Genomic DNA, 15,909 nt, shown 5'->3' with positions numbered 1-15,909 from the left:
TTTAGTCGTATAACAAATTTACAGGAATATTATGTTGCTTCTTTGCTGGCTTTGACTGTTGACGTTGCGTGTTTTATATCTTGCGGCAATTACTGACTGCTTAAACTGATAATCTCATACGCGGGGTTCCAATAATACGACTATTTTTTAAATCACTTATGTACACCCCCCAGCGTCGTTCCAAATCATGAAAAAATAACACTGTCAAAATTTGGGCGAAATCCTAACTCCTCCCACAAAGAGTTTAAAGTTTGAATGGGATTTTTGGTCAAAATGTGTGGGGAAACACTCACTGTTCACAAAATCGCGACTAGAGGTCGCTGAAAACATTCGCACTTAGACCTAGGATGGAGTTGAGCTTTAGAAGATATGCCGAACAAGTTTGTCGAAGACTGCAAGACAATCCCACGAACCGATAGAAAGGGAACAACGTTTGAACTTGGATACTGCTGCTTAACATTCACTAAGAGCGTACTCCGCTTATTTCACGAATGTGGTCTAGAGATGGTCGGGTTTCAATTTTTTCGAACCAGAACCCCACCGGAACCCGAACGCTTGAAAATTGAAAAACCCGAACCCGACCCGAGCCCGAAATTTTAAAATTTGAAAAACCCGAACCCGAACCCGACCCGAACTCGAGATTGAAAATTTTGTAAAACCCGAGCCCGAGATCCCGATAATTTTAAAATTTAAAAACCCGAACCCGACCTGAACCAGAAAATTTATAACTTGAGAAACTCGATCTGAACCGGACTTGTTAATAGGGATATCAATCAAAGATCCAGAAGATTTTTAATTTTAGGCATCCGAGCTGGAGCCAAAGCTCATCTACGAATTATACAATCACTCGAACCTGAAGTAGCACCATATGCGCCCAGTTATATCTAGATTTACTGGCAAGAGTTATATTTATATTCACTATTATTGAACGTCGACTATAAAATGTTTTGAGAAACTGTCGAAATAGTCGATATTTTAACCTGAAAGTAGAATAAACGGGGCTAACGCACGGGGAAACAATAGGAGTAATGATGACAGATTCAAACAATCTTGCCCGTCGTACTTAACCAAAATTTTTAATATTTTATCGGAAACTATTCCTGCAAGAGTGGTTTTGTATAATTTATTATACCTATTAATTTAAGCTATGTCTATTGGCAATTCGTATTCGACTGTTTACACGACGTTACCCGCGTTACTGGTTGGTACGGTCAAACTTGTGTCGAAGGGTGTTAATAAAGATTCTCCGATGCGTTCTTGATGTCACATCATTAGCTAGTACGCCAGTAGAGAATATCCGTGTTAGTTCACATACAAACTTTAAACTGTTTGTGCTAAAATATAGTGCAACCTATCAAATCAATATTTTGCATGGTGGAATGAGATCGTATAGCGAGTAATTTTAGATCGGTTCTACTGAATTCTAAAATTTGTGCCACCCTAGTAAAGATGCTTCGACATCTCCAATGGAGTTCTCGGAACGACGCCAAACTTCTACAAATCCGCTAATGGATTGAACAGAACACACAATATTTTATGATCAATTCCTTAAGATCGTGTAAATTTGAGTATTTTCATGAAGGAATCCGGATCATGCAGCGGCTCAGCCCGGGGACAATCTGGCAGAAAATGCTTGTTTCATATACCTACCACTGATTTGATAATGGCGTTAGTATACATTTACCCTATTGGTCACTGCACAGTGACGTCATGCATTAAATGTGACAGGTGGTGGTCCTGTTGATTACATTTTGAACTTAGAGATTATTCGTATTCTCAAAATGAAGCATTTGAATTGGGAATCATGTTTTTAGAAGAATAAATGTTTCCTAGAACGCCTTACAATTAAATTGGGCTATTCCCTACTATGGGAATATGTATATGAAAGATCTATTAAGTGAACTAATTATTTGTTTACCAATTAATTCTAGTGTTCTCTGAATCGGTAAGTAGTTTTGCGGTAAAATATCTTGGGAATTAATTATTAGCACTAAGCTTATTTTAATGGAAATCAAATTTCTTAAGTCCAAACTGTAAACAAAAGGACCAGCACTTGTCAAATTTGTGAGGTTAAGGCATTTCATACAATGGTCAATGAGTACCAAAGTTGTTCATGACTGGGTGTTGTGTGTACCCAGTAAACAAAAAGGCGGCTAGGCGGGTTAAACTAGATGCTGGCGATCAGTAGGCTATTGAAACCTTGTTCTAGGCTACCCGCCGTGAATTGTAGTTTGCTATAAAAGTAGAGTGAGTAGCAGAAATGGTTGGGTGAGATCTGTTCAAAACCCGAACCCGACCCGAATCCGAAAATTCCAAATTCGAAAAACCCGAACCCGACCCGAACGCGAAAGTTTAAAATTTCAAAAACCCGGACTCGACCCGAACTCGAGAAATTCAAATTTGAAAACCCGGAACCCGACCCAAACCCGAGGAATTTAAATTTATAGAACCTGAAACCCGTCGGGTTCGGCTTACGGGTCCGAATACCCGAACCCGACCATCTCTAATGTGAACCACGAGTAAGGGTAGGGCACAACTTGGAAAAAGTCACACATCTCCGAAACGACGCCAGATTGAAAGCTACAATGTTCCATAAAGTTGTAGTGGCATAAATAAATCATCAGTTTTCACTTGAAAGTGTCAGGATTTCCTCCTAAGGTGCCTGTAGTGAGCCAAACAATTTAAAAGGAATATGTTTGTCTGTACAACGGTAACAGATAGAGCATTTTGATGTTCTACGAATTTGTGGAGTACTAAAAAAACTTTCATTTTTCATTTGGAAAATGCAACATTAGAGCATGTTCAGGAGAGTTTCAGGATTAGATTTATAATTTTGACAGTTCTATAATATAAAACTGGAAATTTTAAAACTGGAACTTTCTGTCCCCAGCAGCAGTTTTAGCGGGTGTTCTATTCAGTTTAAAATTCATGTCTCGCCATGCCTTCAGCGTTACTGCATTCAAATTTATTTTCCCCCAGTCTATCGGTTCTAAGTGTCTCTGCTGAAAACTTTGCATGTATTTAAAACACAGTTCTAAACGTGTTTTAAAATCAGCAACAAGTAGAACGGCATCGTATAACAGTTTTAAATTTTAAAACAAAACTGTTCGAAATTACGAAGTAAAACGCTCTGCTGGGGATGTGAATGTTTCAGTTCCAGTTCTACTTTGAAACTCCTATACCAAATGAAACGCTCCTGAACATGCCCTTAGGCTGCGTGGTGGCGTCAATGAGGGAAACTATGGTAATACGTCTAAATGCACAGTGGTAAAAGATAGTGCAATCTGACGTTCTAGGAAGTTGTAGAGTAGTAGTTGTAGAAACGTTTTCGTGTCTCGTTATAAAAGTTGGAATAAGCCTTTAATACATGTAAGGCATTTGAAAAAATACGATTGTGCAAAGCAAATTGACAGTTATCGCCATGTTAAAATGACACTTCGTCGATGGCTTGTCAAAAGAAACACAAATAAGTACTCTGTGGAAAATAGCCTGAAGAATTCAAAATCGAAACGTAACCAGTGGTTAGGAGGAATTTTCGAATCGTTGGATTTTTAATTTTGTCAGAGAGGTTTGTCCAGATTCTGATTCTGTGCAGAATATCGTTCGCGATACTCCCACAAGTAACGTCTCCATCGACTCACCCTTGCCAATGATAGATTTGTTGTTTTTCTTTGTCAAAAAAAATCGGAAAGATTTCATAAAATGCATCAAATATCGCGATCTTATGTCAAAGCAATAAAAAGGTATTGAAACTATGCTATATTTCACCCTAAGGAGGAAAATTTGGTAAAAACCAAAATTTCTCACTAGGGTGAAAATTTGTTGGTAAAAACCAGTCTTTGTACAGGAGGGCACAAATCCTTATTTCATACTATGTTGCGTTTCGGCTTCGCCTCATCAGAAACCGACACTAACACATTGTCGGAATAGATTAGCGCCGGCTTGACGCAAATCCCTTAAAACTAAAACACACTATGTGTTTCAATCAAACGACTGATCAAACGTGATGTCCCGTTCGAGCAGAAGTTCTGTTTATGCCGATGAGACACAATAAACAGAACTTCTGCTCGAACGGGACATCACGTTTGATCAGTCGTTTGATTGAAACACATAGTGTGTTTTAGTTTTAAGGGATTTGCGTCAAGCCGGCGCTAATCTATTCCGACAATGTGTTAGTGTCGGTTTCTGATGAGGCGAAGCCGAAACGCAACATAGTATGAAATAAGGATTTGTGCCCTCCTGTACAAAGACTGGTTTTTACCAACAAATTTTCACCCTAGTGAGAAATTTTGGTTTTTACCAAATTTTCCTCCTTAGGGTGAAATATAGCATAGTGCTTTCGCATAGGCCTGCTAAGCCAAGACAAGTTTCGGCTTCCCTTGTGTCTCATCGGCATAAACAGAACTTCTGCTCGAACGGGACATCACGTTTGATCAGTCGTTTGATTGAAACACATAGTGTGTTTTAGTTTTAAGGGATTTGCGTCAAGCCGGCGCTAATCTATTCCGACAATGTGTTAGTGTCGGTTTCTGATGAGGCGAAGCCGAAACGCAACATAGTATGAAGGTATTGAAAGAAAATTGAATGTTTTGGAAAAGCAAACTTTGGGGACCTTTTTATAAATCAAAGTTTTTCTTGAGGCTTTGAAAACTTTTTAACCATCGATTTTTTCCAGTACTGGAGAGCAGAACAAACCCAAACATTATTGGTGGTTTGAGGCCCCTAAAAACTATTGTGCAGAATTTTTTGAAAAAAAAAAAAATGGGACGTAAGCTAAAGCAGTGGCTCTCATCCCTTTATATACCAAGGACCCCTTCGAAATTACCCTCGGTTGTTGCAGACTATCACTTTTTAGAATCGAGTAGATATACTATCAACACATTATGTTCAGTCTGTGGCGAAAAAGTGCTTGAAATTCCAATATCCATCCGTAAAAGATATTAGTATTGGCGGACCCCCAACAACGCGGCTCCATAGGGGTCCACGGATCCCCGATTGAATATCGCTGGTATAAAGAGTTGCGCCACCGCACTATTTTGAGGTCTTCAAAATAATGTATCTGCTTTTTTGTAAGGAGAGGTATAGCGGTATAACGTTTCTGGCTTGAGAGGTGAGTATGTAGTCACTATTTCTATGACCTTATACGAACTGCTACTGAAAAGAATTGATTTTGATGGGCCACTTTGGATGTTATGTGTTTTGCTAGAAAAGTATTCGACATTCGAATTACCCTAGTAGCCTTTACCTACTACCAAAATACATCATGCAATTGGGTTCGCAGACGTATCTCGGGTGGACCAACGAGCACCGACGGCAACACCATACACCACATCTCGGCGGCGATTGCGAGCAACATGCGCGGTGAAACACACAGAGCAAAATACCAATACCCATCCCGTTCAGTCTCTACGGCGAGAGCGATCGACAAACGCCGACAACAATGTTGTCACTCTCGCCGAAAACGATCTACACAAGCGCGAAGATCCGCACAAGGGTAAAATCCAAATATCTGTCGATGTACCCCCGATGGGGCTGATAGTGCAGCTGGCGTGCACACTTTCCTTGTTAGCATGGTAATAGGGGATGCTGAACATAATAGGAACATAGCGCGAATTGGATTATAACCTACTTAGGTATTTATCCCAGGCTGGCAATGTTCTTGCGGTATATAGTACTTGGACCCCACAGTCCTTGTACACCGAAGCCGCATTTTTATCAGCCCCTTTGGTGTATTTTTGGTTGACAAACGGGTTTTCACTGTAATATTACAGAATATATTTTAAACAGTCCATTCTCAAATTATAAGTGATACCACATATGACGAAAAAGTCATTAATCAGCATTTGAATGACCCTATTCCCAAGTAACCAATAAGCATTATAACGTAGCCTAATATCTGCTTTAGATCCACATATAAAACTATCTTTAAGATCCGTGAAGCCCTAAATACTGATATAATGCTGATATTATGCCAGAAAAGGCGAAATATGGTGCTATTACTGTGCAGAGATTGACAGCTCGTTTCTGCAGTACTCATGATATTATATTGCACCAGCGTACAAATGTCAATTTTGAAAGCCTTATATTGGCAATACTAATACTATTAAAAAGTTTTAGTTGGCTGTCATTGTCCGCCATGGTTTTGAAACCATTTCTTATGTTTCCTTTCGGTATGATGAGGAAAAAGGAAAATTTTTAAAATAAGATGTTCTGTTTAAAACCGCAATTGTCTCTCTTCGAATGCATTGTAATGAATATCCTAAATGGCTTTTCGTTCTCACATAATATGAATGTTTTACGAAAATTACCTTTAGTCAGTCTCGAACTGAGGTACCTTGCCTCGTCCTTCACGGTAAGTGCGCTGCGTTTGCTCCCTAGATTATATTGCACATGTTCGATAGAAATGAAATATGCCGAATATAATCTTCAAGAAGAGTTGCATAACAAATAAACCTACAGCATTACAATAGCATTATATCGGCTTTTTATTTGCTCTATAATGGCACTAAATGCACTTGTAAAGCTTACATGCTTTAAAGATCCTTGAAGCATGTACGCGTTATATCAGCTTTATATACGCATATAAAGCAAGCGATAATGCTATATGTCGGCTGTGCAGTTATGTATTATTGTTGCTAATATAGAACTTCATTGCATTGTTAATGCTATAATGGAGTTTCAATGCAACATTAGTTCAAATATATAGCCAATATAGTGCAATGGCTTAATGCTTATGGTTACTTGGGTTAACTCGCACCTATCACCAAAATATCAGTCCCGTTATCATGCAACCAATGCCAGCCCAACTGGGTTCACAGCGCATTGGGTACGCCTCTCCTGCACTGACGCGCATCACTATACACCACTGTTGCACTGGCATCAGCTTCTATAAATTGACTAAATGACATTTCGAGGTATTGTTTATAAGCGTATAAAAGCATTTTGACATAAGTGAATGAAAAGAAATATATAAACGTTGAAATTCAAACGTAATAGTGTGAATGCTTTATATTTTGCTGGAAAATTATAACTACCAAGTGTTTGCGAATCTTAATGTGAAATAAAGTTTTAGTTTGTCGCACCATAACTGCAACGTCAAGTGAGATGATTTAAACAGTGAAGAAGCGACTTGAGCGAAATCCACGACGAAGTGCCAATCAAATAGCTAAAGAACTGAAAATATCCGACTGTAGCGTCCGACGCACATTAGAAAATGAGCTCAAGGTCAAGCATTAAAAGTTCCAAAAGACCCACGCTCTCACACCGAATCAGCTACAGGTTAGACTTGAGAAAACGAACGAGTTGCATCGCTTGGCCGATACCAGTCATGTTCCGAACATCGTGTTTTCTGCCAATTTTTTTTTTTTTCAAATTGAACCATTCCTAAATTCTCAGAACGACGTTCGTTCATACGAGAATTTGAGCCGACAGTTGGCCACCAGGAGACAGCACCCGCCACAAATAATGGTTTGGCCCAGTGCAACCGGAGATGGTCGCTCTTCAATCGTATTCATCGAGCCTAGCGTCAAAGTAAATGCGACATATTCAGCCCTATTCTGCATTGCGATGGATCATATTTTCGAACGAATGTGGTGCGATCAAGGATGCAAAATGCCTACCTTTTCTGCGGCTGTAATTTTTCTGCCTACATTCTAATTTCTCTTTCGATGCTGCTGTCGTTCGCTAGTGCAGGACGCCCAGCGCTGTACGGCAGTCTGTAAGCAAAGTAGTAACATGACAAAAAATACTGCCCCCAGTACAGCCAGCAGACGCGAGCGGTACAGTTTCTCTTTCCTTATTTTACTCTTTTTAATATTTTTAGTCTATTCAATATTTTTAATTACAAACGACGACAATGAATGCGGTTCGTTTACGCCACGACCGGAATCAACGCTTTCGTGTGCGGGCCTCTCCTTTTCACTGTGCAGAGAAAAGTGTACCAAGCGAGAGAACAAACTTTACTACGCCACACTCTCACCGAGCAGTCGGAGTACAGCAGAAAAACAAAAATGTATTCTACTTTTGTACGGGAAAATGTACTCGGTTTGGCTACCGTTCTGGCAAGAGCTGTAGTGATGCATCACTGTAGCGGACTGTACGGCTTGTGCAAATGTAAATATACCGAAAAAATGTAGTTTACCAGTACCGTTGGCATCCCTGGGTGCGATCGAAGTAGGCCCCCGTTTGATTTTGTTGTCATTATTGAGAATGCAAATCACATTCGTTCGAGAAAGTGATCCGTCGTAATGCAGGCTAATTATCGGGAAAGAGTCCTGGAGCCTGATTTGAAGTCGTCGGCAGACAAACATTTCGATCGCAGACCATGGACGTTTCAACAAGTCTTGGTACCACCTCACAAAGCGCTAGTCAGGGCCGGCGGAAAGCGTGGGTAGTATGGGTAGTACTAAAATAATAACCGAAAATAACCGAGTGGGTAATTACCCACTCGAAATTTTGAACCATTTAAAAAAATTTAGATGTGCAACGCATGTATCTCGCACTACACTCATTTGAAAACATCGATGTACCACAATTAAATTTGCATAAACGAACGTGACTTAATGTGAATGTAATGTAAGCGTGTGCATTGCGAAAAGGGAAAAAATCACTACTAATGGACCCCTTTCTACCCACTCGGGCGTAAAGTGATTCGCCGCCCCTGGCGCGAGTGAACCAAGAATGGCTGAAAACCAATGTTCCGAACTTCGTTACGGCCCCACAATCGGCCTTATTCTGCGCGGCGTGTGACGTGAGACGACTAAACTCACCTCACTTTATGTGACTTTTCTCACCCGATTCTGTGAGTCGACTCGGGTGAGGTGAGATTCCCCATTGCGATTAAATGGGCGTCTCACGTCACCCGAAGTGACTCTTCAGAATTGGGTGAGAAAAGTCACGTAGAGTGAGGTGAGATTATTCGTCTCACGTCACACGCCGCGCAGAATAGGGCCGAATGACTATCGAATTCATCAGGTGCGAATTCTAAGGATTCTCTCTGGGCCATTTTGGAGAGCAAAGTCCGAAGTAAAAAATACAAATACCAACATCGAGACGCTTAAGGAAGCCATTTTTCGTGAGTGGGCCAAAATGCAGGCAACTCACATTCGGATAGCTTTTTTGGCCGCCTCAAAGCCATAGTTAGAGTAAGAGGTGGTCATATCATGCAAAAGTGAATTGATTCTGATTTTTTGAATATTTTTACACATTCTGTACTTTGCAGCAAATAAAACATATTTTCCAAACCTCAGTTTGTCTTCACATCTCGCCCTGAGCAGAAGCTAAAAATCGTGCCGCACAAGTGAAACCGTCAATTCTACCTACAAGCCGATCGGTGCCTATCGTACAAGCAGTCCATATCATATTAGTGCACAAACAATATTGTATTGTTACCCCCGGCTGCGGAGTGAAATGAGTTTGCCAAATGAAACAAAAGTGCCCGTGCTACGAGATAACACGATTTCGATCAACTTTAATAAAACTCGTGTTCAGGAACTGGAGCAATTAGTTAAAGTTAAAATGGAGCTTAATCTCGTTGAAGTTACGTACATTCAGCTACATCACGTTAAAAACTGTGTTTTGATCACGTTTAAAAGTTTAGCACAGGCAGAAAACTTCATTGAAAAGAACAACATGCAAAACGAAGTCGAGTTTAATAACACCAGAATCAAGATCCCGGTGCATATGGAAAACGACATGGTGGACGTACGTATCCATATTTGGCCCCGCGCACTAAGAAAGATTACATCAAACAAATCATGTCGCAATATGGGGAAGTATTACGAATGACACCTGGAGAATTTTTTTCACCGGCATTTCCAACTGCGTTCGTATTGTGAGGATGCGAGTGACTAAACCAATACCTTCTTACATGACTATCGAATGCAAATCACCGAAGGAAGGCATGACCTATAAGCAAACAACGCTAATCGCATATCCCGGGCAGATCCCAACATGCCAATTCTGTAACCATACAGCCCACTACGGAAAAACATGCGCCGAAGCAACTAGTCAAAACTCATCTACTACAGCCAACTCTAACAAGCAGCCACCGACACCTTCAGATAAACCAAAAACAACGATCCAATTATCCAATAATGCAGGTACTACGACCACGACAACCTCTCCCAAACCAACAACTAGAAGAAAATACCGATGAAGACGGATTTACAACAGCGACACATAAGAACAAGAAACAAATAAGAACCTCTGATCGTGAACAGCAAGAAAGCAGTACCGATGATGACATGGACGGGAACGATAACGCGAGAGAAGGCAGACTGAATGACCCCCAAGCGGCTTCACCGCCAAGAAAAAGGATCTCAACACGCAGCAGCAAACTGCGTCAACAAGGTCTGGAAGGACGACATTCTTAGCATTTTTTTTTTATTTTTACTTATCGTAAAAAAAAAATGAAAGACCCACGGATCAGTTGTGCTAACGCATTAAGCCGTTTCAAATAAATCTTTAGATTCAAAAAAAATTTCCAAGCCTAATTTATGGTCTTTTTAATATGTTACACTTTGAGTGCCAGACCCTGTAGGTGGAAGCATTGCACGGATTGTACTCTGGCCTACTTGGGTATTGTATATGTAACGCAACAGATTTGTTTTTAAAGTTGTATTCCCATATTTACCAGAAAATTTGTATTAAATTTCATGCAAACTTTAATTTTAAAATGTGAAGCTCTGCTTCAATTAAAAAAAATCTTCATGGCGGTTTGGTATGAGCTCCAAACCTCTGGAAATGATTTGTTCTGCTTACTAGTCCATCTCACTAGGAAAAGCTCAGCCTCAGTCAAGCTTTTATTCAGTCTCAAGAAAAGCTTTTATTCAAGAAATATGAAATTTTCCCAAAACATTAATTTTTAAAATGAATTGATTTCCAAAACTTCTATTAGACATTTTTTTTAGCATTTTATGCATTTTGAAAACATTACAATAAAATAAAAATAAAAGATAGAAGATAAAAAGATTTTTAATTTTTTCAAGGATATCGTTTGTATGGACGCTAGATATTTACGTTTCATATTTTTCGTCAAAAGTATTGCTTTGCCACTCATAACCCCAAATCCTTTCTTAAAGCTGGTTAACAATTAGTTAAATAATTTGAAAAAAAAAGGCTAATCTGGGATTGAACCCAGACCCACTGGGATGAGTGACGGTTACGAATACCAGTCAACCACCGGCGTCGTCTATGGCAGGGATGCATGAAGCACAGCACGAGAGCCTAACACGAGCTGAGCGGCCGCTTTGAACGAACCAAAAGCAATATGCACTAACACCGTTCGTGCTAGGTAAGCTTCGTGCTCGAGCTGTAGGATTCGAAGAGCTAGCCCGAGTTAGCACCATGAGCTAGCTCGGTAAGCTGGCACGAGAAAGCTCGTTGAGCTAGCTCAGTGAGCTAGCACGAGATAACTCAATGAGCTGGCACGGTAAAATTGTCCGATGAGCTAGCACGGTGCAGTAGTGTAAGCTATGGAACGATAGAATAGGACAAAGCAAGAAACATGCGTTGGCAAATGTGCGACAGGTTGCTGAAAAAACGATGCAGGCATCATTACTCACACTAACGCGTTGTTTTTTAATTCTACTTTGCTATAGCTGAGCTATAGCTCCGTGCAGCGTGCTAGCTATCACCGTGCTAGCGAGAGCTCTCGCTCATCGGTGCTCGTGCTACTTGTTAACTCTAGCTCATCGGAAACCAGCACAAGCACTAGCTTAATGAATTTGGCTCTGACACATTATGAGCCAGTGCACAGGAATAAGACACGGAGTAGCACCGTTCTTTTGCATGCCTGGTCTATGCTATGGATTGTTGATTTTCTTTCGCCTCGACCAAATTCTTACTGACAACCGAAAAAATTAGCAAATTTAAAAAATACACTCTAAAGAGAAACTGGGCAAAATTTGGTTCATTCCGGTCCAGTACGAAAAAAGTTTTACACAAGTTAGAAAGTTCCGCAATTATTAGCATATTATTAGAATTGAATTACCAATCGACATTCCTGTTATGTACCAGTCATTACCTACCCATCTTTTGGCACATGCGAGTAAAACTGCTTTTAAGATCTGATGCTCATATAGGTTTTTTCACATGCTTCGTGGTGATTGCTAAGAAAATCGGTATCTTCCCGCCATATATCAACTGAAGATAGGTACAACATTTTTGCTTTATTATCCTCTAACACGTCTTTAGTTTTTTTATACCTCCCTATAGTTTTTGTCTCTTCCTACGTATTCTTTACGTTTCCACTTTGCGCCGGACTCGAAGCCCGTACATAAATAAATTCTTCTGATAAAATCCAGCTGGTGATAAAATGGACGTTGAACAAGATGCCTCATCAAAAACTCAGACTTCCCGTTTAAAATCATATACAACGAACTCGGTCGGACAATATCTGATCTTATTTCAGATCAAAGACAAACCGCTAAGTATTATAGATATTTCGAAAGGACAGAAATATTCAGCCATGGCAGATATCTTGAAAGTTAGCCCTGATAAGCTGAGAATTGTGAAATGCTGTTTCTTGTGGTAAGCCTTTACGAAAGGATATCGCGTCTACAGACCTACTCCTAAAGTTGAAATCAACGGTGTGTTCATCTATTCAATTTCGCTATTTAAAGGGCCCCTTCGACAAACTTGTTCGGCATATCTGAATGAAATTGTAGATAATGGATGAAATAATCGGCAAAATATATGCCAATTTTTGACAGAAATTACCAAATTTACTACTGTTACCGCGAGAAGACAGATCATGAACATGAAGCGAGTTTTGTAGTGATAGGTGAGCAGTGGCGTGTCATCAGATGTCAACGGATCTACGTGTTGAGGATTAAGAGCAAATTCTTCAACTGTAGCGTTATCAACGCCTCGGCGCCACAAAACGTCAAACCCGACATTGCTAAAGATGAGTTCTATGAGCGCCCAAACCAGATGCATGGAAAGTGTCTAAAGCATACAACGAAGCTCATTATCAGGTCTTACCAGGAGGAACCACTTCTGCTCGTAACGTAAATACGCGATTATTCCAGATTTCGTGACAAGTTATTCACGAAATTGGGTACATTCCCAACGTATCCGCACAAACGATTGGGATCACTTTTACAATGTCAGAATTATGTCAAATTGAAGAAATATCAGTCAATGGCAAAAAGAAAGTGAGTACCCATTTTACCGTTCTACGCATAATTGTTCCATGTCTATAGGGAATCCCAATGAACATTTAACAATTATGCGTATACCGGTAGTATTTCTGGTTGATAATTTTGACAGTTTCGGTGAGTCCAGAAACGTCCCCCTCGAGCGATCCAATCCACGCAACATCAACGGTCAGCCCGCATCTCCCAGCTCCTCTAGCTACCTCCTAAAACCTTAACCCTTGTCCTTCCCACCCGCACCGACGGTCACCCCCAGCAGGTGCTCCCCAGCCATCAAACCCCCACCCGGCTGGTGGGCATAGTTTCTGATCTGATGCAACGAAATCAGCTGATTTGGGAACGCATTCGACGGACTTTGGTTGATCGATTTCTGATTCTGGAAACTGATCGCATCGTACAGATACGGCCGCTGGGCTAGCTGGTGGTGATGCTGCAGGCTGTTCAGGTGCGGTGGCATTGCGTTGATCGGTGTGAAGGCCGAATTGGAGGTCGCTTTCGCTATGCTGCTGGTGTCGTAGCTGCCGGCGGACATTGGCGTCGATGACGGTGGGAGTGAGAGATTGCCGTTCATGTTGGAAGGGTTCGGTCTGCCGCCACTAACTACCAAATCTTCGACGTTTTCATCGCGATGGTGATGCAGATCGCCGCCAGGATTGTGTCCGTTCGGGGTTTGATTGGTGTTGCCCTGCTGATTTAGGCTGAAATCATGGTGACTCTGGGGCTGCTGTTGCTGTTGGGGTTGTTGTGGTGCCTGCTGTTGTTGCTGCTGCTGCATCACATCCGTCATGGTGGCCGCAGAATCAGGACTTACCTTGGGCCAGTAAGGATTCTCGCTCCCCGTCATGACCGGTGGAATACTGGACGTTGTGTTCAGATTCAACGAACTACTACTGCTACGTGTTCCGATGGGTGGTCGTTTGTCGGTTCGTTCCGCGTGTTTCTGCATGTGCTTGGAGAGATACGTCTCCTGGGTGTAAGACTTGCCGCAGTACTGGCAGATGTGCGTTTTCAGATGTTTCGATTCCTTGTGCTTCGGAATGTGTTCCAGTAGGGAGGGTTCATCCGAGAAACATTTATAACAGGAGTTACACTTGAACGGTTTGTCTGTCTGGTGGCAGCGGGAGTGTGATTGCAGATTAGATAGCTGGGAGAAGGCCTTCATGCAGCCCCCATGTCGACATTTGTACGGTTTGTCGCCGGTATGTGTCCGAATGTGTTGCTGTAGGTGGGACAGCTGGGTAAATTTACGCTGACAGATCTCGCATCGGTACGGCTTTATTCCTAGATGTATCCGGGTGTGCTGCGATAGATAGCTCGAATTGGCGAAAGCCTTATTGCATTGCGAACATTTGTAGGGTTTTGCCTCGCGCATGTGAATCTGCGTGTGCAGCTGGAGATCCGCTTTCGAAGTAAAAATCTGCAATAGGAAAAAGTAAAACATGCATTAGTAAACACATACAAACATTTTTATTTCTCAAACAAGTAATGTTTGAAACACTTCATAAATAGCAACGATTTGTTCGTTTTCTCTACAATCATTGAGGTTTCCAATGGAGAATTTAAAACAAACTTCCTTGCCTTCAATGTAGTTGCCACACCAGTAACGATGTGCACAATTTATCTGCCTATCGTAAGCATCACAGGACTACGACCACCCCGGGGATTGATGGAAACTTTTGCAGCTAAAATAATTCAAACAAAGTACTTTGCCAAACATTCCTTGCTCGTCAGCGGCAGGCGCCGAACTATGGTGGCTATGGGAAAATGTTTGGGCGGAGTGAAAATTGTTTCCCTCGTAGCGATAGTACATCAACATCCTTTCATCCAGCCCGAACATCATCATTTGCATCACCGGAAGGCCAGAGAAAGGATAAAATCCTTAAACTCACTTGTTGGAGAAGTTTACGGCGCTTTTGCGCTAAAGCATTCTTCTCATTATCCGAGTTTAAACTGTTTGCTTCTAGCACGTGTATCTTTGTTTGTAAAAACCGTTTAGGGTGAAGTGAGCGTTTGATGAGGTGTTAGTAGATATGATTTGTTTTAAATGTGATTTGTATTCATGTATGAATCAGTCAAAATGGATACGAAACCAAAGGAACTATCAATTCTCGAGTACTTTTTCAAATGGACGTAAGTAACATTGAGAGCCTCTCTTTGTTTACTTTCTCTTTCGTTTATTACGACGTCATTACAACACTTTGTACTAATTTTCCAGTACATATCGAAAGCCGACGGTTTTTACTACAATATTATGCAAAGAGTAGAGTAGTAAATGTTGAAATGGCCGAGTAATGAACAGAAGAGAAAGACCGCAAAGAGAATCTCTCATTGTTACTTACGTCCATTTGAAAAAGTACTCGAGAATTGATGATTTATTAGATAGCGTAATCATCGTTTAAGAGCGATACATTTTAAATGTTGGTTGAGGATAGAGTTAATGGAATATTGTATATTTATTAAAAAAATTTCGTTTAAGATGTAATATAAAATCTTCGAATCTATCGAACACTTTACCAACACGAAATACATCAAAATATGTTGTGTTTACGAACAGCTAGATTTAATTGGTTCGGAATGTTTAGCTAGGGCATCCAAAGGTCAATGAAGCTTACCGTCATTGACCTCACATGGTGGATTGTTTCATACACTTAATCATTTCCCACACTTTATAAATATTCGCCAATAAGCTTTTTTGATCTGAACACAATTACAGTGACGTAGCGGTAAAGCGGCAGAGCGATACATATGACGA

The 15,909-nt window shown here is 40.8% G+C and overlaps 1 protein-coding gene across 1 annotated transcript in view; it reads right to left on the bottom strand.

The window, feature by feature from the left end:
• Positions 1 to 4,230: 4,230 nt before the first annotated feature.
• Positions 4,231 to 15,909, bottom strand: part of LOC131684035 (zinc finger protein rotund-like) — a 204,882-nt gene continuing 193,203 nt past the window's right edge. The window contains 1 exon segment of the mRNA XM_058966542.1: positions 4,231 to 14,574. Within this exon segment, the coding sequence (XP_058822525.1) occupies positions 13,372 to 14,574 (1,203 nt within the window). The 3' untranslated portion in view covers positions 4,231 to 13,371.

This window comes from Topomyia yanbarensis, chromosome 2 (assembly GCF_030247195.1).
Source record: "Topomyia yanbarensis strain Yona2022 chromosome 2, ASM3024719v1, whole genome shotgun sequence".
Taxonomy (NCBI): domain Eukaryota; kingdom Metazoa; phylum Arthropoda; class Insecta; order Diptera; family Culicidae; genus Topomyia; species Topomyia yanbarensis.
This window is presented reverse-complemented; position numbering and strand designations above follow the sequence as displayed.